Source organism: Onychostruthus taczanowskii, unplaced genomic scaffold (assembly GCF_017590055.1).
Source record: "Onychostruthus taczanowskii isolate IOZ18803 unplaced genomic scaffold, ASM1759005v1 scaffold2, whole genome shotgun sequence".
In the NCBI taxonomy this organism is placed as follows: Eukaryota; Metazoa; Chordata; class Aves; order Passeriformes; family Passeridae; genus Onychostruthus; species Onychostruthus taczanowskii.
Genome location: NW_024499239.1, coordinates 28,221,996 through 28,245,561, shown reverse-complemented (window position 1 = coordinate 28,245,561; position 23,566 = coordinate 28,221,996). Strand labels below are relative to the sequence as shown.

The 23,566-nt window shown below is 38.8% G+C and overlaps 1 protein-coding gene across 1 annotated transcript in view; it reads left to right on the top strand.

The window, feature by feature from the left end:
• The window catches only part of DNAAF9 (dynein axonemal assembly factor 9), a 66,625-nt gene that overhangs the window by 12,408 nt on the left and 30,651 nt on the right, over positions 1 to 23,566 (top strand). Inside the window, exons 3-15 of the mRNA XM_041403013.1 lie at positions 4,913 to 5,032; positions 5,845 to 5,969; positions 9,342 to 9,438; positions 11,115 to 11,221; positions 13,784 to 13,861; positions 14,975 to 15,073; positions 15,823 to 15,878; positions 16,875 to 17,010; positions 18,938 to 19,019; positions 19,772 to 19,808; positions 22,395 to 22,482; positions 22,913 to 22,989; positions 23,253 to 23,297. Of these exons, the coding sequence (XP_041258947.1) occupies positions 4,913 to 5,032; positions 5,845 to 5,969; positions 9,342 to 9,438; positions 11,115 to 11,221; positions 13,784 to 13,861; positions 14,975 to 15,073; positions 15,823 to 15,878; positions 16,875 to 17,010; positions 18,938 to 19,019; positions 19,772 to 19,808; positions 22,395 to 22,482; positions 22,913 to 22,989; positions 23,253 to 23,297 (1,147 nt within the window). The remainder of the gene's footprint in view (positions 1 to 4,912; positions 5,033 to 5,844; positions 5,970 to 9,341; positions 9,439 to 11,114; positions 11,222 to 13,783; positions 13,862 to 14,974; positions 15,074 to 15,822; positions 15,879 to 16,874; positions 17,011 to 18,937; positions 19,020 to 19,771; positions 19,809 to 22,394; positions 22,483 to 22,912; positions 22,990 to 23,252; positions 23,298 to 23,566) is intronic.

Sequence of the window (23,566 nt, the reverse complement as noted above, 5' to 3'; positions counted from 1 at the left end):
TTTCATACTGGGCTGGGAGATAAAACCAGAATAAACTTCCCCAGCTTTACTTCAAGTTCATTAATATTTGTACTGAAATCAGACCCAGCTCTGGGAGATCCCAGAGAGAGGTGAGAACTGAGCCACTGTTGATGCAAATACTTCAATGGAGTTACAGCTGATTTTTAAAAAAGAATCCTCTAATCTGATTTTGAAGGGGTTGCAGGCTAACATTCCTGCATTCTTTGCTGGGAAGAAAAGGCCTCACAGCTGACAGGAAAAAGGAATTTGGAGGTGGGCATGTCAAATGGCTTTAAGAAGCTGTGATGTGTTGCTGTTCAAACTGACCTGCTTAAACTATATTTGAAGTTATTTTCTATGATAATGGTGTTTCTTGGCATCTTAACTTTCAGCAGAGATTTTCAGCTCCTGGTTCAGCAGCTGTGATTTCTGAGGACGTGCATTAGCTGTGAGCAGGGGGTGTCTGTGACTACTGCAATTGTAGCTTGTGTTTATATATAATTGTATTTATATATATAATTGTAGCTGCTCTGATTGTGGATTAAGCTGTTTCACCATTCAGCACGGCTGAGCTGAATTTTTGCAAATATTGATATTTATTTTCTATTCTCCTCAAAGACTATGGGGATACTTTTAAGGCTGTTGCAGTAAATATTTATTTTACTTTGGTTCTGCTCACATACTGCTTTTTTAGATTATAAATAATCTAGATTATTTATTTAGTTTATATATTTAGACAATCTAGTTATATATTATATAAATATATATTATATCTAAAATTAAAATATATAACATATAACATAAAAATTATACATAATATATAATATAAAATATTATTATATAATTATTTATATAATCTAAATATATAACATGTAATTATAATATTATATATAATAGATAATATTATTATATTATAATGACATATAATCTAAATATAAAGATATAACATATAAAATTATGTATGATATAAATGATTTTATTATATAATTAGATATATAATCTAAATATACAGTATATAATACATATAATTATGGTATATAATATATATAATATTGTATACTTATATATAATATATAATACATAATATAAAATGATAATATAATATATATAATATACATAATCTATATATACTATATAAAATATATAATCTAAATAAATCATCTAGATTATTTATAACCTACAAAATCAGTATGTGAACAGAAAGTTAATGTTCACATCACCTTTTTTAGATTATTTTTTCTCCATTGTATCCACCCCACACAGAGCTCTCCCTGCTGGGGTATCTCCCACATTCTGAGAATCCTATTGCTCTGCTTGTTCATCCCATTCCCTTTCCAAACAGAGACTATTTTTAGAATTATTCTGCAGCATTTCCAGAATTCTGTTGCTTTTGGGCCAATATCTGAAGGTGATGTGTCCATTCCCTCCATCCTCACCCTCCTGCTGTCCCCAGCTGCATTTTGCATCCCTGCCAGTGCCCTTGGGTGTCTCCCACCCACTTGGTCTTAGCCAGCAGACAGATTTCCCCCCTGCATTTGGCCAGAATGCTTTTGTGAAAAATGCATATTAGAGGATTGGCTCTTTGCAAATATTAAAATGGGTTATGTTGGAAAGTTATGTTGTATTAATATCTTTTAAGCAGTGTGAAAAATACAGTTTTTAGGCTGTAGCATAATATTAAAATGTGATGCAAGATACTTTTTTTTGTAATTGACTCAAGAAATGGAAAAAATAACCAAGGAATTCTTCTCATTATCCTCTCTGGATGGAGATACAACAGGATTCCAAGAAAAGAATTATTGCCTCCTTATTGGGAAGGCCCAGACTGGAGGAACCAAGGCGATTGATTTACAAGGTGGAGGGGGGAAGTTGCTTCCCTCCATCTTGTAAATCAAGATAAACAGAATAATCCTTAGTTTGAAAGGAATGTTTGCATCATGTATGAGATACATGAATATGCAACAGGCTGGTTTTTTTTAAGGGTTAATCCTTTGTTAGAGAGCTCTGCTTTTTGGGGCTTAGTGCCCAGGAGGCATCCAGAGCTCCATAATTCTTTGCTTTTATTGTCCTGATTGTCCAAATTCTTATTGCTTTAATTTTTTTATTACTATTTTCATAACTATTTTATTACTATTAAACTTTAACAATTTTAAAACGAGTGATTGGCGTTTTTCACACTTTGTGCCAATGAACAAACTGCTGAGGGGCAGCTGAGCCCTGCCTGGGGAGCAGAGCAAGAACTCGAGGCTCAGCCTGACTCAGGGTGTGCCCACACCCCTGCCAAGGGCTGGCAACAGGAGGGGGAGTTCCAAACTCCCAGCTCAGCTGGAGACAGGCGTCGGGGTTTCCTAATTAATGGCCTTGCCCATTGTTCTGGGGAGGACTCCTGATATGCTCTCGTGGGTATCTTATCTTGGTCATTGTTTCATTTCCTGTTTGTTTTCTGCTAGCTCTATCTGTTCCTTTAACTCCATATGTTGCTGTAGGATAGCACTAAAGGCTCAGTGTGACAGCTCCTGTCTGCATAGGATACTTGAAAGACCCAAGTAAAGCACAAATTCCAAATATTCTGCAGAATTCATGGTTTTATGTTAAACAATTGCCTTCCCTGCGTGGCTGTCAGTGCTCTGCAAGCAGTAAATTCACCCATGTCATCTATTGTGAGAGTTAAATTTGTCAGCTGTCCCCCTTTCAGATCTTTTGTTTTCTCTTCCCCTCCTTCTGTCAGTAACTGAAAAAGCAGGGGTTTGGAGTTTGGCTTGGAAGCTCTTCCCTGCTGTAAGCTGCTGTACCCAGATAAAATCTCAAACTCTTCAAGTGATGGTGACATCAACTTTTTTTTTTTTTTTTTTAAGTGAAGGCAGTTTCTCATTTTTCTTCTGATCTTCCAGAAATTAGAATCACAGGATCATAGAATGGCTTAGATTGGAGGGATTTTAAAGATTGCACAGTTCCAACTCAGTGCCATGGGCAGGGACACCTTCCACTATCCCAGGTTGCTCCAAGCCCTGACTGACCTGGCCTTGGACACTTTCAGGGATCCAGGGCCAGCCACAGCTTCTCTGTGCCAGGGCCTCCCCACCCTCACAGGGAACAATTCCTTCCCAATATCCCATCCATCCCTGCCCTCTGGTACTGGGAAGCCATTCCCCTTGTCCTGTCACTCCATGCCCTTGTCCCCAGTCCCTGTCCAACTCTCCTGGAGCCCCTTTAGCACTGGAAGGGGCTCTGAGGTCTTTCTGGAGCCTTCTCTTTTCCAGGCTGGACATTCCCAGCTCTTTCAGCCTGTCTGTGCCAGATTATTGCTCCTCTGAGTCTTCAGAAGGTGCCTCAGCTAGGCAGGTAATCAGTGGAACAGATTATCCTCGGGAGATTGTGTGTGCTCACTTCCCAGGGCTGCAGCTGATTCCAAGGAGACTGATTACATTGAAAGGGAGTTCCCTAAAACAATGGGACAGTTTCTTCCTGAAAGAAGGGAGTCTCCACTTGTTTGTAACTAAAATCCCACCTAGACACAAGGGCTTTGGCAGCTATATTTGTGTGCTGAGTCCCACTGAATTCCAGATTACATTGCTGTGCCTGAAAATGTAAATAAAACAGAGGGACACTTATGAATGAGAGGTCAGAAACAGCAGGAGAGTGAGGATTCCAAGATTATGGCTGGTAAAAAAACTTTGAGGGCTGAGAAAGCTGGGACAGATGTGAGGCAGCTTTCCACCAAATATCAGATACCTTGGAATAAATGTGAGCTACCAAAGTCACTGAGCAAACAAAGACTTTATTAAGATGTGGGATGCAGTAGTTGGATGCAGACACATCATCTGGTTAGCACTCTAAAGCTGAAGCATAACAAGAAAAATGAAAAAGGAGCATAAACAGGAGAACCTGAGGTTTGTTCCAATTTTTGCCAAGTCCAGGTGACTCTTGATTGATTGGTTTCCAGTTCAAGTGCTGAGACTCAGATGTTCAGGCCAGGTTATTACATTATCAATGTCCTGATCTCTCTTTTAGCAGTGGTAACAAATCCTATTTTGTTGGCAGCCGTTCCACTGTATCCTAATGTAACAAATCCAAATTTGTTGGCAAGCATTCCACTGAATCCTAATAAAGCTTGGTAGGAAAACTTGCCATTAGAGGAATTTTTTCACAGCCAATGCTGGTGACCTCTGTGAAATGTGGATGGCAAGGATGCTGCTTTATGTGCAGTTGTACTTGTTTGAAAAAACTGGGTTTATTACAGTAGAATTATGGCTGTGACTGTCATCCAGAGATGAAGATTGATGAAAATAGTTTCTAAATCTATGACCTCATTGCTTTCTTCTTGAATTTATCTTCTGTCTCTTCATGTTCCAGATCTTCAGTTGTTTTCGTTTAATTTTCCCAAGGACCAGGAAAGGTTTCCTTGGAAGATCTTTGTGGCCCATATTTTTTGCCAGAACATCTTTTCACAATTTGTCAGAAGTCTGCAGTGGCTCTCTGGTGACTCAGGGATTGCTCTGTAGCACGGATAAGATAATGTTTAATCATGTATTCCAAAGCAGGAGATTTGGGTCACGGGATTAGTTTGTTAGGAAGCTTCAATCAAACACATATTAATTAGAATGCATCCTGCATCCAGACAGATGTTTGAATGACGAGAAAAAACGGAATTTTGGATGCACAGCACAGCAGAAAACAATACTTTTACAATTTTTAAGGAATACTCGTGGATTTAGGTTGAAAGGGGGATGTCAGCATGTGGCAGTGATCTTGCAAAATCTCCTTTTTCCCTACCCTGTTCTCTCAGTGTGTTCAGTTGAGGAGTTGAGTTCATGCTCCTGCTTTAAAGTTTAATAAATTGAGGGAGAAAATAAACTTTTCAGGTATGCAGGGTTAGGACACACACCAATTCTCCTGTGGTTTTGCTTTGCAGGGATAGACAGTCGATACAATGAAGGGTGCAGAGAGCTGGCAAATTATCTGCTCTTTGGTTTGTACAACCAGAACAACAATGACTTTGAAAGGACAGGTTTTCCTGAGGAAGTTCTGGATGGTGAGTAATGTTCTCAACATTTTTTACCTGTTCTGGATAGAAGATGAGCAGAAAAAGGGACATACAAAAAAAAAATAAAGGTCATTAAGTCTCAGGTTGTCTGTATATGCCTGAAAATATCTTCTTAGAAACACTGCTGAAGGACTCATTTTTAAACATAAAATGATATATTAAATGTGTTTTATGCTCCACAATTTATCTCAAATGTTGTAAAGTTACACAATTACAGCCCATTAGTTCAGTCAAGGTGTATATACATGTTATTAATATTGTGTGATCACACCTCTGCACTTCTAAAACACTTGAGCTCCTTTTTACCTCACCTCATTAACTCACCTTTGTCATACTTGGAATGTGGCCAATCCCTGTGATCACAGCTTATTATTCCCTTATTTGCACGAAACTTTTGGCTATCTCCCCTGCAGCCTGTGGTGTTGATAGTTTTTACTTGAAGCAACTCTGATGTAACATCAGGCAAGAGCAGCTGGAGTTTAGAGTTCTGGAAGTGCTCTGGGAAGGCTCATCCTGACCCTCTTGGCTGCACAAAGGACAGGCTGATGCAAGTTCTGTGCAAGACTTGGGAATTACCCCCCAGTTGTCTGGAACAGTATCAAGTGCTCTTGTGCTTGGAACTGTCTGTGGCTGCCAACTGCTCCTGCTGCTTGTTTAAAAGAAACCAGGAATTGCACTGCGTTCAGATAGCTGAACAATTTTCTTTTTTAATGAGGTGCAGAATAGAAAAAAATGTTTTCTGTTCAGTTTCTCTTGTGTGTGGAGTCCTGATGCTGGAATATTTGTTGTGATTGTTGCAGATATAATCATATTAATAAAACCTGACAGTGTTCATCTGTACTGCAACCCTGTGAATTACAGTCATCTTTTACCCTATGTGGCACACTGGAGGAACTTGCATTTCCACTGTCTGACTGAAAATGAGGTAAGTGAAAAAGGAATGCAGGCAAGATTTGCTAATGAACTTGTTAATGAACTGATCCTTAAAGTAAAGCTTTAAAAAACATTCTTTCCAGAAGCCTTTTTCCTCTTTTCCCCTCAGCAGGGGAATGATATGTGTGTACATTTGGGTATTAATAATTTGCTAAAATGTGCAAGGAGAATATTTTGTCAATACTTTTATTTGTTGGAGTGTGAGGACAAATTGCTCCTCTCTCCCACTAATTGCTGTTGTTTTGACCTGAGTCAGTGATCTTTTAATGAGGAAAAAAATGTGGGTTGTGAAAAATGCCAAATGTGAATCAAGTATCACAGGCAATGCTGAGATTTCCCACATCAGCCTTGTTTGCTGTCCATGTTTGCATTGGCTGCCAATAGTTTTAGAATATTAGGAAAGATGGGTTTAGTAAGTCCTTTAAAATCAAGAAACTTCATTATGTATTTTCATTTTAACTATCAAATCTGTCTGTTAAGAACTATTAACCTCACTTCCACTACATCTCCTGACTGATGTGAGTTTCATCTTGAACTTGCAAGTTAAAGTATTATAGAGAAAGTCCATTTATTGTTGTGAACATTAACCTCACTTCCACTACATCTCCTGACTGATGTGAGTTTCATCTTGAACTTGCAAGTATTATAAAGTCCATTTATGTTGTGAGGTATTTTTAGAGGAGTAAACAATGAAAATACTCTTTGTCTGGGTATAGAATAAGGACCTTTTCATTCCAGTGCAGACTGGAAATGCTTCTTCCTACATTGAGTTCTGTGTAGTTCCTTTTCTAAGTTAGAATTGCACTGAATTCTGCTGGGAGTGGGTTTGGAGCCTGTGATGGTGAGTGAAGCCAGTGGAAAAATGAGTGGGAAAGTCAGGGAGAGAAATCTTTTGTTCCCTTGAGTTTCCAGCTTGGGAGTGATGGGGCTTATAATAGACTGATTGTGTTTTTATGTGTCTGGTTGATAGCTTAGATCACAGAATTAGGAAATAACTGAGATTACAGGGGACCTCTGGAGATCATCTTGTCCAGCCTCCTGCTTCAGTGGTGAGATCAGATCAGGTTACTCAAGGGTTTTCTGCAGCTGGGTGTTGAAATCATCCAAGGATGACAGAACCACTGCTGGCTGCCTGCTGCATTTTCCCACTGTCCTCCTAGTGAAAAAGTGTTTCCTTTTGTCAAACCCAAACCTGATTGTTTTAAATCAAGACTTTTGTCGTGACCACTGTGGAGAGCCTGACTTCACCACCTGAGTAATATTTTGGTGGGTTTGAGGTGCAGATATTGAGCAAGCCTGGATCTCTCCTTGCTGGATCCCACTGATTGTGGTGGCCCTCCACTGATCTTGCTCCAGTTTATAAATACCTTGTCCATGGATCCCAAAATTTGTTGTGGATACAATTCCAGGAGTGCAGCAGAGAGGGATAATTCTTGTTAGGATAGAACAGCTGAGCACCAGGTTAAAACATGCCCCAGCAAAACCTAAAGCCTGGCTTCACAAGGCTTCTTTGTTGCCAAAATCCTTGCTGAAAGGGCAAATCTGATGCTGGGAGAACACGTGCACTTTGGAATCAGGAGCAGAGAAGTTCTTACCACACAGATGCCAGTGCAGCTGCAATCTCAGCTATTGAATTTTAAGCTTCATCTGCTTATGGGCTTTGATATGATTTATCGTGGTAAAGAACCTTAATCACACAGTGTTGCCTTGAAAAAAATGATGTAACTGGCAAGGTGAACCATGTGCCTTGTTCTTTGTGGAAATGGGGGGAAAGGTTTGGTTTTGGAAGCTGAAAATACAGTTTTACTTCATTGTAAGTGAGTGAGCTGAGCACTTCCAGTCACATTCCCCATGTATAAGAATTGCCAGTTTCCTAGATTACTGCTGAAAGACAAACAAAACCTTGCTGTGTCAGGCTTTAAGTGCATCCTGTTTACAGGAGAATTGCCTGCAGTGGCTTTTAAGGACTTATTTTAGTGATAGAAATAACTTCATAAAAATGAAACAAAAAAAGCACAAGAATTTTAGAAATAAATAAAGCAATGCTGTACTGGCTCTGGCAAAACACAGAGCTTCTGCTTCCTTTTTTCCTTCCTACTTGCTTTAACTAGACCACAGGAATTTAAGAGAATATCCTAGTTTTTGGGGGAAAAAAAATCACATATCACTAAAAAAATGCCCATGTTCAAAGTGGCCAAATAGGATAAAATAGAGAAATTTGCTGTAGCAAATTTTGGGGTGCCACAGTCGAACTGGCTGCAACAGCAGATTGTGAGCAAGCCTTTAGCACCCTGCCAAAACCCAAGTTCTTATTCCAATGACATTTTTAAGTCTTGAGAAACTGGCAGTTGTTTGGGGCTTGGCTTTGAGCTGCAGCTTTGATCTGGCTTCCTGGGATTGAAGGAGGAACACACCACAGAGGAGCTGGGGCTGCAGCTTCAATTCAGGCTTGGCTTAAAAGAACTTCTTCTCAAAATAAATGTGATGGGTGTACCCTGAAGCTCACAAAAAGTTCATAATCATGTCATTTGCCTTGATAAGAAGCTCAGAGCACTGCACATAGAAATAAAATAAAATAACATAGGCAAAACACCTCTGCCTTCTGATGTTGCTCCAGAAAACAAGTGGCTCTTGAAGAAGCCTGTTGGTTCCAGGCTTGCTGCTAAACTGCTTTTCAGGTCAAAGTCAGTGTGTCTGCTGTGTTCTGTTATAAAAATGACTTTAGTGTGATTTGTCTCTTCAGTTTGGTTTTTATGCTTTTCTGAGTTAGGATGTTTGCTCTTCAGTCTGCTGAAGTCTGCAGACAGCGTTGCATGAAGGTTTCTCCTCTTCTTGCCTCCTCCTTTTCCTGCAGTTCACCTCTCCCTCAGACCAAAGCTGGTTCTCCTTGCCTAATCTGTGACGTGGGGCTTATTCTGACATTGATTTCCCTTGCTCAGTGTTGTTTAGCTGGTGATACATTATCTTATTTTATTTTTTTTTCCCTCAGTGGCACGTTTTTCGTGGTACATCAGTTGGTATCCTCACAATTACTTTTATCTTTCACATCTGGATGTTGAAAGAGTTTAACTGAAACTTTAACTGACTGAAAGCTGAAAATAAAGTCTATAATAATGCCTTCATATGTCATGATTAAAAACCTTGCTTTGAAGTCTGATTTTTTTTTCAATTTTCCATTGGCTTGAGTACATCCCTCCCATGATGGGATTTCCAAAATCCCAAAGCACCTCCCAAAAATGGGTGCTTGAGCTTCAGGAGCAGCCTGTAGGTGATATTTTAGTGCTTTACATGCTGCATCTTCTCTTTCCTACCAATCAAATTAGGGCATGCCTAATCCAATTTGATTTTAACTGGCTTCTTTCAGTATGAGGATGAAGAAGCTGCAGAGGAATTCAAGATTTCCAGCTTTGTGGACATGGTCAGGGATTGCAGCCGCATCGGGATCCCCTACAGCTGCCAAGGTAGGGTGGGTGACGCTCAGAATTGTTGGTTTTTGGGCTTTTTTTGTCTTTTTTTTTTGGTTTTTTGGGGTTTGTTTTTTGTGAAGGTTGAGATTGAAGGTACTTGAGATGGTATTTCACATTCAAAGTTAGATTCTTTAAAAATTTATTTTACAGTTTCATGAATAGTGAGTTCTGTAGTATTTTACTAACAAGGTATAAAATGGCTAACTGTCTTTCTTTACAAGGTCTTTTAAGGTTAAACTATCTAATTAAGAAATGACATTTAAATTATTTTAATTTTTAACTCAATAACTGATCTTTTGTGTCCTGCAACGTGGACTTTTTTGTCTAATTACAAAGTGTTACTTAAACTCATGAAGAAGAAGGTGAGGAAGAACAATTAAAACTTCTTATATAGCTTTATATATATTACTATATTTTAAAACTTTAAATTTTCTACTTCATGATATCACACACTCTTATTCAAATTACACACTTGTAATCTTAGTGCTATCAATCAATTTTGGAAGCCTTCTCTACAGCTTTAGGTTAAATATAATATTCTCTTGTGGGTCTGTGCTTTTCAAAACAGAAAGTTTAAAATTCTCAGCATCTAGAGTTCCAACACTGAGTTGGAAGTGTTTTTGTACCCTGCTTCTTCAGGGAATGAAGATTTCCTCGCCTTAGGAGAGAAATAAGGATTACTGAGTCATTAGTTTCCTTTTAGCATCTTTTTCTTAAGAGTTGAATTTCTTTCTGAGAACTGGAAGCCCTCAGAGTTCATTTGGGGAGCGAATGCCCCCAGCGTGAGGCAGAGAAATGATTTGCATTCAGAGCAGTGTCTTGAGCTGCTACAGAACTTCTCTGTTCCCATGGGAGCTCCAGATGAATCCTTCTTTATGGAAGGGGAGAATAAACATTTCTTTATGCAAGTTTCCTTTTTTTAGAACTGAAAAAAAAGCTGCCCTGCATGGCTTCCTGTTGGGATCTGGAGCCAGCCTTGAGCCTCAGCAGTGTAATCTTGCATTCTTTTTTTATTCCTAATTCTTTATTGCTTCGCTTAGGGAAGGCTGATATGCTCAAAAGTCATTAATGGAAGTGCCAGGAGGAAATTTGAATCTCCCTCAACTTAAAATTCTGATTAAATGGGGATGATGGAAGAAATTCCTCCCTGTGAGGGTGCTGAGCCCTGGCACAGGGTGCCCAGAGAAGCTGTGGCTGTCCCTGGATCCCTGGCAGTGCCCAAGGCCAGGTTGGACAGGGCTTGGAGCAGCCTGGGACAGTGGAAGTTGTCCCTGCCCATGGCAGGGGGGGGATGGGATGAACTTTAAGGTCCTTTCCCTCCAAACCTTTCTGGGATTCTGTGATGTTGTGTTTCAGTATTTACTTAAGGCCAAGTATTTGATGAACTGGAGTAAGCAATGCTCCTTGTTTATTATCTTGAATTTTAATTGTTAATCAGCATGTAATGAAGTTTGCAAGGAGATGTGGAATATCCTGAGAAAAAGGGACAAAAATTTAGGGCATAGAGGAGCTTCTAAAATTGCCGTCTGCATGAAAAATATTTTTCGCTTCAAGATTTTCGGTTGTACAAAAATGGAATTTTTGTACAACTGAATCTGTGAATCCCAAGGACTCAGAGAGAGCTGAAATGGCAGGATTTGTGAGGGAATGTTGCTGTGCTTGCATTTCAGGCCACCTGCAGATATTTGACATGTTCATCGTGGAGAAGTGGCCGATCGTCCAGGCCTTCGCGCTCGAGGGGATCGGGGGCGACGGCTTCTTCACCATGAAATACGAAGTGAGTGCTTCCCTTGGTCATTCCCTTCCTGAAGCAGAACTTACTCAGGAAATTAATTTGTTTGGAAAGCACTTTTGGAGATGATGTAGTCCTGACTCACTGCTCAAGCGAGCTGCTCAGTTGGCTGGAGGTTTTTGGGATCTTGTAAAACTGTGGCAGGATGGAGAGCCTGTGGCATGGCTGAGGTTCTGTTCTGGCTACACAGCACTTTTTCCTGCATAAACCATTATTTGAACAATCTCCCCAGGCCTCTGCTGTGATTTAGAACTTCCCTTTCCTCTTTCCCTTCTTTCCCTTTTCCTTTTTCCCTTTTCCTTTTTCCCTTTTCCTTTTTCCCTTTTCCTTTTTCCCTTTTCCTTTTTCCCTTTTCCTTTTTCCCTTTCCTTTTTTCTTTTTCCCCTTTTTTCCTTTTTCCCTTTCTTTTTTCACTTTTTCCCTTTCCTTTTCCCTTTCCTTTTCCCTTTCTTTTTCACTTTTTCACCCTTTCCCCTTTCCCCTTTCCCCTTTCCCCTTTCCTTTCCCCTTTCCCTTCCCCTTCCCTCTAGAGCTGCCTCTACCAATAACCAATTTTTATAGCCCCAGGTGGATTTTTTTACCCCTAATTTTTTAGACAGGTTCTAGATCTTCAAGAGCAGAGCAGGAGGAGCTGGTTAGTGACAAACACCTTGAGATGAGCTCAGAAAATAAGAAAAGACTATTCTTGGGTCACTGGTTTTCACTGAAGAGTTGCATCCCCTTCTCTCCCTGACATTGTATATTCATGGGTCATCATACCCTGCTCACTAGGGCAACAGTCAGGATTTAATTGCTGCTGTATTTAATAATGATTTGCTGTTCCACTCTGAGCAGCTTGTGTCACTGATTTGCCCATTTATTAATTATGCTCTGAGCAGCATTTTCAGATGACAGCTTTGCATTTCTGTGCTTATTTAAAGCTTCTTTGCTTTCATTTTTTGAATCTCTGCCACAGAATGCAGATGTTCCATTTTTCTTATCACTCCTCCATTTTTACAGCCACAATGGGCTTTTGTCTGACTCCTGATAGCTGGAAAACCTCCAGAGAATTAATAGTGCCATTTTAAAAGTCTCATCATATCTATAATTGTACATGCTTGCTCAGAAATATTCTCTGTGAGTTCCTGTGCCTTTCTGAGCACTGTTCTCTTTCCACTGGGTGGAAAATTTTAAGCTTTCTTCAGGGTTTTTTTCATTCCATCACTGCCCAAAGCATTAAACACAGAGTGCAAACAGATCTTTGGGGAGGGCAGTCAATCACCCTTCCTGATGCCTGAAATGAATCAATGAAAATTTCACTGGCAATTCAGGAATTGTTTGAGTCTTTAGCTGCCCTTTCATTACCCCAGTTCATTTCACAAATCTGTAGAGGCTCTGAAAAAAATGTTCAGACAGGGTGGCACAGAGAGAACCTCTCCTGTGTGATCCAGGGAGCTGATACTGTCCCCAAGCACTCCTGGAATGCTTCAAAAGGAGCAGGGAAAATTCTTGGACTCCTTTTTTGAGAGCAATCATGTTGGCTCTGGCAGTCCAGCCAGCTCCAGCTGGAGTTCTTGTTTGCTTCCTTCTTGAAATCATGAGGGGATTTCAAATTAGAAGTGGCATTCTTAACTTTGTACGTGTTTGTGTGGTTCTGTGTCACTGAGGGGGGAGGAAACCAGGCTGGAAGTGCATTTGGGATCACTGTAAATCTTCTATAAATTAGTTCTTCTGCCATTGTTAAAAGGGGAGGTTTTTGGTGCATTTTTAGCTCAGACTTTCCCTCTGAGATTTTCCCTGTGCTGTGTGTTCTCTTGGAATATAATTGAAGGATGATAATTCAGGATTTTTCCCAGTCTTTTAAAGGCAGTTGCTCTTTTACTGGAGAAATCAGAATTGTTCATGATGCTGTAATTTAGAAAATTTCCTGTGATCATAGGAATGGAAGTGAGGCCTGGGAAATCATTCTTGCATGAGTACCTGGAATAACTGTAAAGCAGTGGGTTAAGAAAATTCCAGCCAGTGTTGCATTTTTAACTGAGTGTGGGTGATGGGGAGCCCTGTAAATGCAGAATCATTCAGATACCAGTGTCCCTTAAGAATATATTTTTAAGTATTGTTCTCCATATGCATCATCCTCCCACTTGGAAGAAAGTATTGCAAAGTTAAACTGTCTTAGCCAAAATTTACATCAGCTTGGAGCAAGTATTGGCTGATGCTCAGGAGGAGTAACCCTGGAATTGGCTCTTGGCTGTCTTAGAAAACTCATCTTGCCCTTTTGCCTGCACCAGCTCATGCAGTTCTTTGCTATTAAATTGAAAAATATTGTGAAATGATTTGTTTGGAGGATGCAGAGAAAGCTTTGCCCAGAGTTCAGACCCTCACTGGTCAGGTCTTTTGTAACAGAGTGAAAATATTTGTCAAATGAGAGTGGAAATATTTGTGAAATCAGAGTTAAGGAGCACTGTTAGACAGGGTAATGTTCCCCAATTCTGTCTCATCTTAAACCTGGATCTGTGGCCTTCCTTGTGGTGTTTTTCACAGAAATGTGTTGAAAATCTCTTTCAGTTAATGGATGTCAGTGCTGATTTATGGAAGACCTACAGCAAAATGGATCCTGTGTCCTTGGAGGATTTGCTTTTTGAGGTAATGCAGGTGAAATGTTCTGCCTCAGCTCCTGCTTGGTGTAACCACAGAAAAAAAGTTTGGTTTGGTTTGGTTTTAATTGAGTTTATGGTCTTAATTTACAGGCTCTGCCTGCTGTTGCTTGCAGGGTCTCCTCCCATTCCTTAAATCTACTACAAACTCTGCAAAACAGTAAAATAACTTGTCTTGCTTTCCTTGAATTTATTGCTTTGTCTGTAAATCTCCTAAAAACTTTCCTTCATGTCATTAAACCATGTACAAAATACATGAAGTTGCTGTGGTTTTGTGTGTTAATCCTCCTTTTGCAGAAAAGAGGGTTAAAAAAATCCCCTTTAACACACAACCATTCTTCCAGGAGTAAAAAAAAAACATTTTTCAGATTTTTGTAGCTCCTTTAAGTGGGGAACAGTGACACTCAGTGGCTGCCTTGGTGCTTTGGGAAATACAAAAGAGGGAAGGGATTCTCACATTAATGCCATGCCCTGATCTCAGTGCTAGAGGAGAAAGCATTGTATAAATATTAGCATTTGTAATTATAATTTACAATTTATTAGTATTTATACTTTAATAGTAAATGTGTTTTATAATTCTTGGTATATATTAATTTATAATCTGTTTCTAGCTTGATAGCAATTTAATATGTATAAAATTCAGCAAAATTCAGCAGTAATTATCCTTTATTAATAAAATATTGGTAGTTCATACCATTTGGTTATTCAGTCAACTGCTGTAAGGAAAATGAAAATATCATAGAGTTTTTACAAGGCTCTCAGTCTAAGTAATCACTCTCTGATATTTCACTTCTCCTTTCTGTGTGGAAGTGAGATTAATGTTTGGGATTTGCCCTACACTCTGAGCAAACCTATTTATTATAATTTGAAGTTTTAAACCTGAAAGTTGTTGTTAAGTTGAATTAAATTTTCTGAAAACAATAAACTTAAACCACACACCCACAAAAAGACACCCTGAAATCCAGCAGAATGTCCTTATCTTCTAAAATATATTTATTTTCCTATGCTTATTGTTTCATTGGGCAGTCTGTATTCCAGTGAAATGTCACTTTGCCTTCATTTCTCTTGTCTTGGGAAGTAATGTCAAATATTTTCCTTCTAGGATTTAATGATTTTTGAACACCAATGGACCAACTTTTTTGCTAATTTTGACACTGAAATTCCCTTCATTCTGGAACTCTCAGAATCTCAGGCTGGGGAGGTAGGCCTGCTTCAGCAATCCTCAAGTATCAATGCAGAAGAAATAATTATTCAGCATTAATTTGGTTTTTTTTTTCCCCTATCCCATCTCACTTTTCATGTTTGAGGGGTAAAAACACATAGTTTGGATTTTTTTTAAAGTCACCACCCACCTTAAAAATCCGTGGTATGATGGCTTAGGACTGCAGGGGTAATTCAGTCAAGTGTTTGCTCACTGATAATTCAATTTATATCTGCACAGGAGATATTTGTAGGTAGATTAACTTGCATTTGGATGGAATCTGCTATGTGCAGGGCTTAACAAGTTGAATTTGCACATCTCAAACCTCAAACAAAACTGAGGGGTAACACAGAGCATGGGAGAAAACAGCCCAGCATTTCTGGGGGTGGCTGTTGCTTTTTTGATTCATTTTGTTGCTTTTTTGATGCATTTTGTTGCTTTTTTGATTAATTTTGTTGCTTTTTTGATGCATTCTGTTGCTTTTTAAAAGCATTTTGTTGCTTTCTCTGGGATGGTGGAAGGGGTTTGAAACTAAATGGGCTTTAAGGTCCCTCCCAACCTAAATCATTCAATGATTTAATGATATGAGAGACTTAGTGATGTTTGGGTTTGTTTGTGGAGGTTGGAAGTATTTTCTGAGGGTTGAGGAGTTTTCTCTGAGAAGGATAATTGAGGTTTAATTAATGAGAGGATATTTCACACTTCTATCCATGTACTTCTTAATAATTTTTGTTTTCAACTCTTCACAGCCCTTCAGAAGTTATTTCAGCCATGGTATGATCTCAAGCCATATAACAGATAACAGGTAATTATTAATCATTATTACTATTATTATTATTACTCATTACTCCATCTGGTGCAACTACTACCTCAATATTTTATTTCCATATCCCTCATGCCATAACATTAAAACCTCTTTTTGGTATCACCTCAGTAGATCAAATCTCATATTTAAAAAAGCCTGCACAAAGTTCTTTCATGTCCTGGGAGGATAAGCTGAATTTTGCCAGGGTTTAATGCTGTGGTTCTTACCTGTACCATGAAATTTTGTGCATTATGATCAGTTCCTTCCTTGTTCCATCCCTGGAAAAGGTTGGATGGGGCTTGGAACAAACTGGGCTAGTGGAAGGTGTCCCTGCCCATGGCAGGGGTTGGACTGAGATGATGTAAGGTTCCTTCCAACCCAAACCATCCTGTGATTCTGTGAGAAAGTTTTAACCAAAAGCTGTTGTTTAGCTGAGGGTTCTGTTGCAAAATCCACCTTCTGCTGCTGTGAGCTAATCAAGGTTTGTTTAGATAATTCAATCATTCTGCACATTCTCCTCTGTTTGGAGTAAACAGGTGGAGTTCAATGCCCTTTATTGCTGGCACCATCCTCTGGTGTTTGCATTGCATTAAGGAAAAGAAAATCCTTGACCTCTCCAGCTGAGTCTTGGGCCCAAAGCCAGAACTAAACCCAAAATAGTTTTGTTTGTTTTCAACACAGTCATTTCAGGGCTTTTCAAGATGGTGAATTTTAAACTAAGCAGATTTTCAAGGCAGTTTAAGATAAAAGAATCTTCTAAGAGCATTGGGAACAACCTTGAGATAAGTCCATTGTATTTGAAAGAAATCATCATCTTTTTTAAAGCAAGTAGATTTTTTCTTTTGAACTTGCTCATTTCACTGTGAAGCTTTGTGCAGCTTTAGTAATTTTTTATTATTACAATGAGAAATTCAGCAGCTGAAAGCTTTTGATTTCATTTGTTGGTTGTAAACTTCCTGCAAGTATTTTGGTGGTGATTCCCTGTCTCCTCCTCAGCCCGAGCCGCCAGCCCTTTGTCCTGTTTGGCAGCCACTCCACAAAGGAAAACTTGAACACTGGGAACTTTAATTTTCCATCTGAAGGACATCTGGTCCGAAACACTGGCCTTGGTGGAAGCACTGCCAAGCATATGGTAAGGCTTTGGAGAAGTTATCTGAGATTTTGGGGTATATTCTCTTTTTCTTTGTATATTTTCTGTGCTTGTCTTTCATGAGTTAAATGCCTAATTCTTCTTAACATAAAGCACCTTAGCAATCCATCAGGTTAAGGAACAAATGTGATTTTTCTTGCTCTTGCCAAGTGGAGCCATACTGGATTCTTAATCAGGGACTGCTGAATGAGTTAAAATAATTTATTCTCTGGAAAAAGAGAACTTCTGCTGTAAGTGAGTGGTGGAGTGGGAAATGCTGTTTGTGTCCTGACCACAAAGTGAAAACCTTCTGTGATACACTTAACTGTTACACACATATTCTATTTTAATCACATTTGTTTAGCCATTTCTTAAAAAAGAAACAAAAAGCCACTTTTTTTTTTTTTATAACACCTTTGTGAATAAACCTATATCCAAATTCCAGTGTGTACTTCAACAACTATTGACAAAACTCTGAAAAACCTTTCATAAAATTCCAGGACTGTTTTGATGAAGTTGCAAAGCTTAACTTGTTTCCATTTCCCAGTAAAAGCTGGGTAGTTAAACATGATTAACTTGTTTCCATTTCCCAGTAAAAGCTGGGTAGTTAAACGTGATTAACTTGTTTCTATTTCCCAGTAAAAGCTGGGTAGTTAAATGTGATTGACTTGTTTCCATGTCCAAGTAAAAGCTGGGTAGTTAAACATGATTAACTTGTTTCCTTTTCCCAGTAAAAGCTGGGATGTTAAGCATGATGAATTTGTTTCCTTTTCCAAGTGAAAGTTGGGATGTTAAACATGATGAACTTGTTTCCATTTCCCAGTAAAGGTGGGATGTTAATCGTGATTGACTTGTTTCCTTTTCCCAGTAAAAGCTGGGATGTTAAGCATGATGAATTTGTTTCCTTTTCCAAGTGAAAGTTGGGATGTTAAACATGATGAACTTGTTTCCATTTCCCAGTAAAGGTGGGATGTTAAGCATGATTCACCTGTTTCCATTTCCCAGTAAAAGCTGGGATGTTAAACATGTGCTGAGGTCCGTCTGCGGCGCAGGGGCCGTGCCTGGGCAGGCCACCCCAGGGATTTGGGATCCTCTGGCTGGAGGGCCTGGGTGGCTCCAGAAGGCAACTTGGCAGCGAAGGAGGAGAGAGGTAGAGTGTGGAGAGAGCTCCCTGCTGCCTCCAGGGGCTCTGGGAGTGGTGTGAGCCCTGAGCAGGTGGATGTGGCCATGCTGGAGTGAGAGCATGCGTGAGGCCATGAGTTGATGAGATCGTCAGCATTTCATGTGCAGCTGCCTCAGGGATGGATGGATGTGGGGCCTCTGGGCACAAATCACGTGTGCAGAGCCTGAGAAAAGAGTGGTTTTGCATCTTGGTGAAATCTCATCCTCCATTTGCCGCTTTTAACTCTATTTCTGTGAAAACACTTTCAATTCTGTCTTTCCTTCCCTTGTTAACAATAAGATGCCATTTGATACCTTTGAAAATGCAAGTACCGTGTTATTGTGATGTACTTGCTCCATCTGTTGTCCTCAGATTCTGATGCTGTTCTTAAAAAAGGTGGTTTATTTACAGGTACAGGTGATACTGTTTTAATAGGGTGTCATGAAAATAGTAAATAAGACCAAGTGCCAGCCTAGTTATGGGAACCTGACACACTTTCCTCTTCATGAAAAGAGCAGTTGACATAGGAAATTGAAAACACAAGTCAGAGCTCATCTCCTTTCCAAAGTCTTTCAACCATTCAGGTCAAGTCAAAAGTGAAATAGACCTTTGAAAACGTAAGTTGCTTTTTCACAATCCAGTTCTGTGTTGTAAACTTCTGTAGTCTGTCAGTGCTTAGAAGACTTAAGGGAAACGTAGTTAATTGTTAATTATTGCACCAATTTGCTTTACTGATGTCTTTTGTATCTCATTAATACTGACTGCTAGGTAGTGCAGTGTGTGTCTCCAAAGGGACCTCTGGCTTGTTCAAGGACCTATTTTTTTGGAGCCACTCACATTCCTTTCCTGGGTAAGTGCATTAAATACACCAAGGCAGTTATTGCCTCTGATTCCATGAAAATTTGTAGCAATTAAAGGCTTTCCTTCCTTTTTAAGTGGTAGATTCTGTAGCCAGTGCATGAAATCATTGCAGATTTTGTGGGTAAAATCTGTCAGATCTGAGTTTTGAATATGAAATCTGTCAGATCTCAGTGTGCAGACCCTTTTAAAGTATGAAACGAATATTGGAGTCCATGTTCTATATGGATTTATAGAAAAGTCTCCAAAATATAGTAATTCAAACTGAGACTTGTCAAGTAACTGAGGATTTTTATAAGGATGAAAAAAAATTACTTCACTTCTATCTTTTATCCTCAGTATAATGAGTTACAGTAGCTGTATTGATAAAAACAAGCCATGTAAAATTTTTAAAAACCATTTTCTTGTATAGTTTAAATGGCTGGAAGAGTCCATGGATGAAGTCAGTCCTTAGGGTTATCTTGAAATATATATATATGAATAATATATAATAATAAAGATTTAATATATTATATAAAATAGATATTATATGAATTTTATATAGATATATATATGCTGGGCTCAGAAAAGCTGAAGAGAGGATGGCTGGAGAATTGGAATTACAGCCTGTGTTTGCCCTAGTAGCATAAAATACTGGATAAATTCCATGTAAAATGTGCAGCAGAAATGTTCTCAGAGTGCATAAACCAAACCTTTTATTATTATTATTATTATTTTTATTTTATTATTTTTGTTCTAATACAGGAAATGACAATGAGATGCACAAGCAAGCTGAGCAAGTGTAAGCTGCCAATTTTTTTTATATTATTCCTTAACTCTTCTCTTTTTCTACCTCGTGGCAGTAGGTGAAACCTGCTTTTAGTGGCTGTTGGCATTTGCAGGGACATTTTTATTCAGAATAATGTGCATGGGACAGGTTTGCAAAGGCAAAATGCTTGTGGGGAGTTTCAGTGGGTATATGAGTTGTTAGGAATGGAAATATTAATAAATTTTGCTCAAATTGTAGTAAAAAAATAATATTAACACTTATTTGAATAATTTTGGAAGATACTTCATGTGAACCAAGGGGAAAAAGTCTCTCACATTGTAGCATCTTCCACAGATAGAAGAAAAAGTAATTTTTGGACCAGTTTCATTAACAATGTGGAAGATTTCTGATGCTCAGTGAAAATGCCAACAGGGAACACTCAAACTTGTGAAGAAACTCACTGTGTTCAAGTTAAATCCAACTTAATCTTTCCTAAAATTTGGGAAGCTGCAAAGCTTCTGCACATTTTAACCTTCTCAAAATCCCATTTGTTTATCCATGTTGATTCCACTTCCTGTGCATGTTGTAGAACCCTGTCCAGCTTGGAGAACACAGTAGAAAATCTTTGCTCTCTCTCTCCATAAACCAGACTTTTCCTTAGAGATTTTTGTCCTCCTTATTAGTTGGGATCATTTTAGGAGCCTGTTTTTGCTTCTGCAAAGCTTCATGACCTGGTAGCAAGATACTGACAATATTAAAGATGTGTCAGTACTGTCACACTAAATACTGCTGACTCTTGATAATTGTGAGACATAACAATGGATTTACTGCACTGAGCAGCAGATTTTCCTTTTTTTAAAGAAAACTGAACTCCAACAGGTTGCATTTATGTACTGCTAAAATATTTTTTGTTCTCCTTCAAAAATCCTTTGTACTGAATGCATTTTAATCAAGATGAGTAGAGAAGCTCTGAACAAAGCAGGGTTGATAAAAGCAGTAATGTAAAAATAATATCTTTTTGTTGGAAGCATCCCTGTATTGGTTCAAATAACCTAATTTCAATAACAGTAGTATAATTGGCTTTTTTTGACAAACTCATGATTTTCAGCTCAGTTTGCAGTTTTGTCCTGCTTCTTACAGTTGTCAATATTTTATAAAAAGTGAAATAAAAAGTATTTTCTGAACACTATTCATTCCTGGAGTGCATAAACTAACTCTGTAAATTGAATGACAAACTGGAATAAAGTTTTTTGGTTTATTTTTATTTTAAGAAAATATTTCAAAAGCAACACAAATCCTGTGCTGCTTTTTTTTTTTTTTCACTGTTAGCTTTAAAATGTTAAAATGGGAAGAAGAATAAGACAAAGGACACCTCGCTGAGGTGTTTTCTTGCAAATATATCTGTAAATTTGAGGGAAAACAGGAATGGTTACAAAGCCTGGAAGAATTACAATATAAAGGAATTACATTGCTTTACTGGGTGCAGTGAAATCATGCTAAGTGCATATGAAAGCACAGGAAATTACAATCCAGAAACCTGAAAAAATACTGAGAAAGCTGAATTTTAAAATCACTTGCTGCTGTTGAGGATGATCCAAGACAAGCTTTGCTGCATTTTGGGGTTCCTCCATGTTTGGGATCTTTGGATGCTTTTTTTCCATCCTTCAGGAATGCTTTGCATTTGCCTCAAATGCTGTATCCTTCTCTTTCCTCCCCCCTCTTCCCTCCCTCAATATTGGCAGTGGAGTGATGAGAAAATGTAAAAATTAGGGAGTAATTTTATTGGTCTGCTCATCTTTTGGTTGTGATTTAGCAGGAAAACAGAGGCTGGTGTTCCTTGGTTGGGCACACGTGGGTTTTTCCCTCAGTGGTTCTGGAGCTGTAAATGTGTCAATAGCTGAAAGTCACTCCTGGCTTCACCTGACTTTGGTTTATTTCTGTACCATTTTTTCAGTCTCCTTTTAAGAAGGGAATTGGACTAAGCTGGGATGGAGATTTCATGGAATTGTGGAATGGTTTGGGTTGGAAGAGATCTTTAAAGATCATCTCGTTCTAATATTCTGCCAGGAGAGGGAGGTACAGCAGGGACACCTTCCACTGTCCTGTGTGGCTGCAAGCCCTTGGACACTTCCAAGTGGCCTTGGACACTTCCAGGGGTCCAGGGGCAGCCAGAGCTTCTCTGGGAATTCCATCCCATGGCCTCCCCAGCCTCTCAGGGAACAATTCCCTGCCAGGATCCCATCTGTCCCTCCCCGCTGTCAATGTGAAGCCATTCCCTCTGTCACTCCAGGCCCTGCATTTAGGATGTGATTCCTAAACCCACCTGCAGCAAAAGGCAGCAGTAAAACAGATTTTTTATTCCTGATCAGCAAAAGCACCAGATATAAATATATCAAGAGTTATTTCCCCAAAATATCCTGTAATTTGAGCAATTTCCTCGCTCTAATTTAATTTTCTTAAACAGGAAGCTTAACTATAAAACTACTTCACTTATTCCAAAAAGAACCCCTTCCTTATTATTAAGGGAGTTGTGCAATGAGAGGAAAAACTGCTCCTTTAAAGAGAGGAGGAAGAAAACTCTGCCTGTCCAGTAAATGTTGTGTTTGTATTTCTCTTCAGTACGCTGTTGTCGCAAATATATTCTGCTGTTGTAGAGGCTGTGCTTGCTGGCATTGAGTGCTATGCTAAAACTTCCACTGAATCCAAGGTAAATGAAGTTGCTAAATGAAATTTAATTGTTCTCTCTCTGTAATTGTTGATTTGGATTGCTTGCAGTGTGAGATTTACGTGCAAACCAAAAAGAAAACCAAAAGAATTCCCGTGTTTGGCTCAATGGAATGACACAAGGTTCATACCCTGGCCTCCAAGCAGGCTCTGAATTCTGTTTAAAAATAAAATAAAATAAAAGAGATTTCAGAGTGTGTCTAATTTTACCGATCTCCAGTTGGTTTTCCATCTTCTCATGAATTTTCCTGACCTCATAGTAAGGCAAATGAGATCTGTGAAAGAACAAATTTTAGCCTGGTGCATCAGTGTGTTACTGTTCAGTGTCTCTTGTTGGTCTTAGGGTGCTCCTGGAGCTGCTGGGATTTGGAAGGATGGGAAAGGATGTTTTAATTTTTATTTCCTTTTTTCAGGCAAAGGAGGTGGCAGAGCAGGTGCTGCTGTCTGTGTTGGACACCCTTGGCTTAGCACAGCTGAAATCTGCTTTACGGTGTGTATTTCCAGTGTTGCTCATTTGGCTTCTTTGGGGGAAAAAATATCAGTTATAAACTGCAAAATATTAATTTTAAACTGAGCTTGCCTAACTGCCAGATTTCAAGACTTCATAATGCATTCAGCCTTTAAAAATCATTATAATGATTCCTTTTTCCAGTTTTCTTAATCACTTCTTTAGCTTTAAGTCTACTCCTGCTTATTTTTCTCCATATAAAAATCTAAACCACACATTTCACCTGTACAATTTCTATCCCACAGCTCCAAAATCGCTTTTCAAATCCAGGCTGTGAACAACCATGGCAGGTTTGTATCACTATCTTACAACTTTTTGTTATTAATTAGTGCTTTACATACACCAAGAAATAAATTTTTCTCCTCTTGGAACTCCTGCAAAAACCCTTGTGTTTGATTATTTCACACAAATTGTGCTCAAATGCTTTTGTGTATGAAGTAGTTCAGTGATTTCATATCTGTAATTCTGTGGAATCTTAAAAACATTAAAAGGAATAAAAAGCAGTTGGGCAGACTAATTTTTATTAACTGTTAATGAGTAGAAGCAGCATGAGCTCATT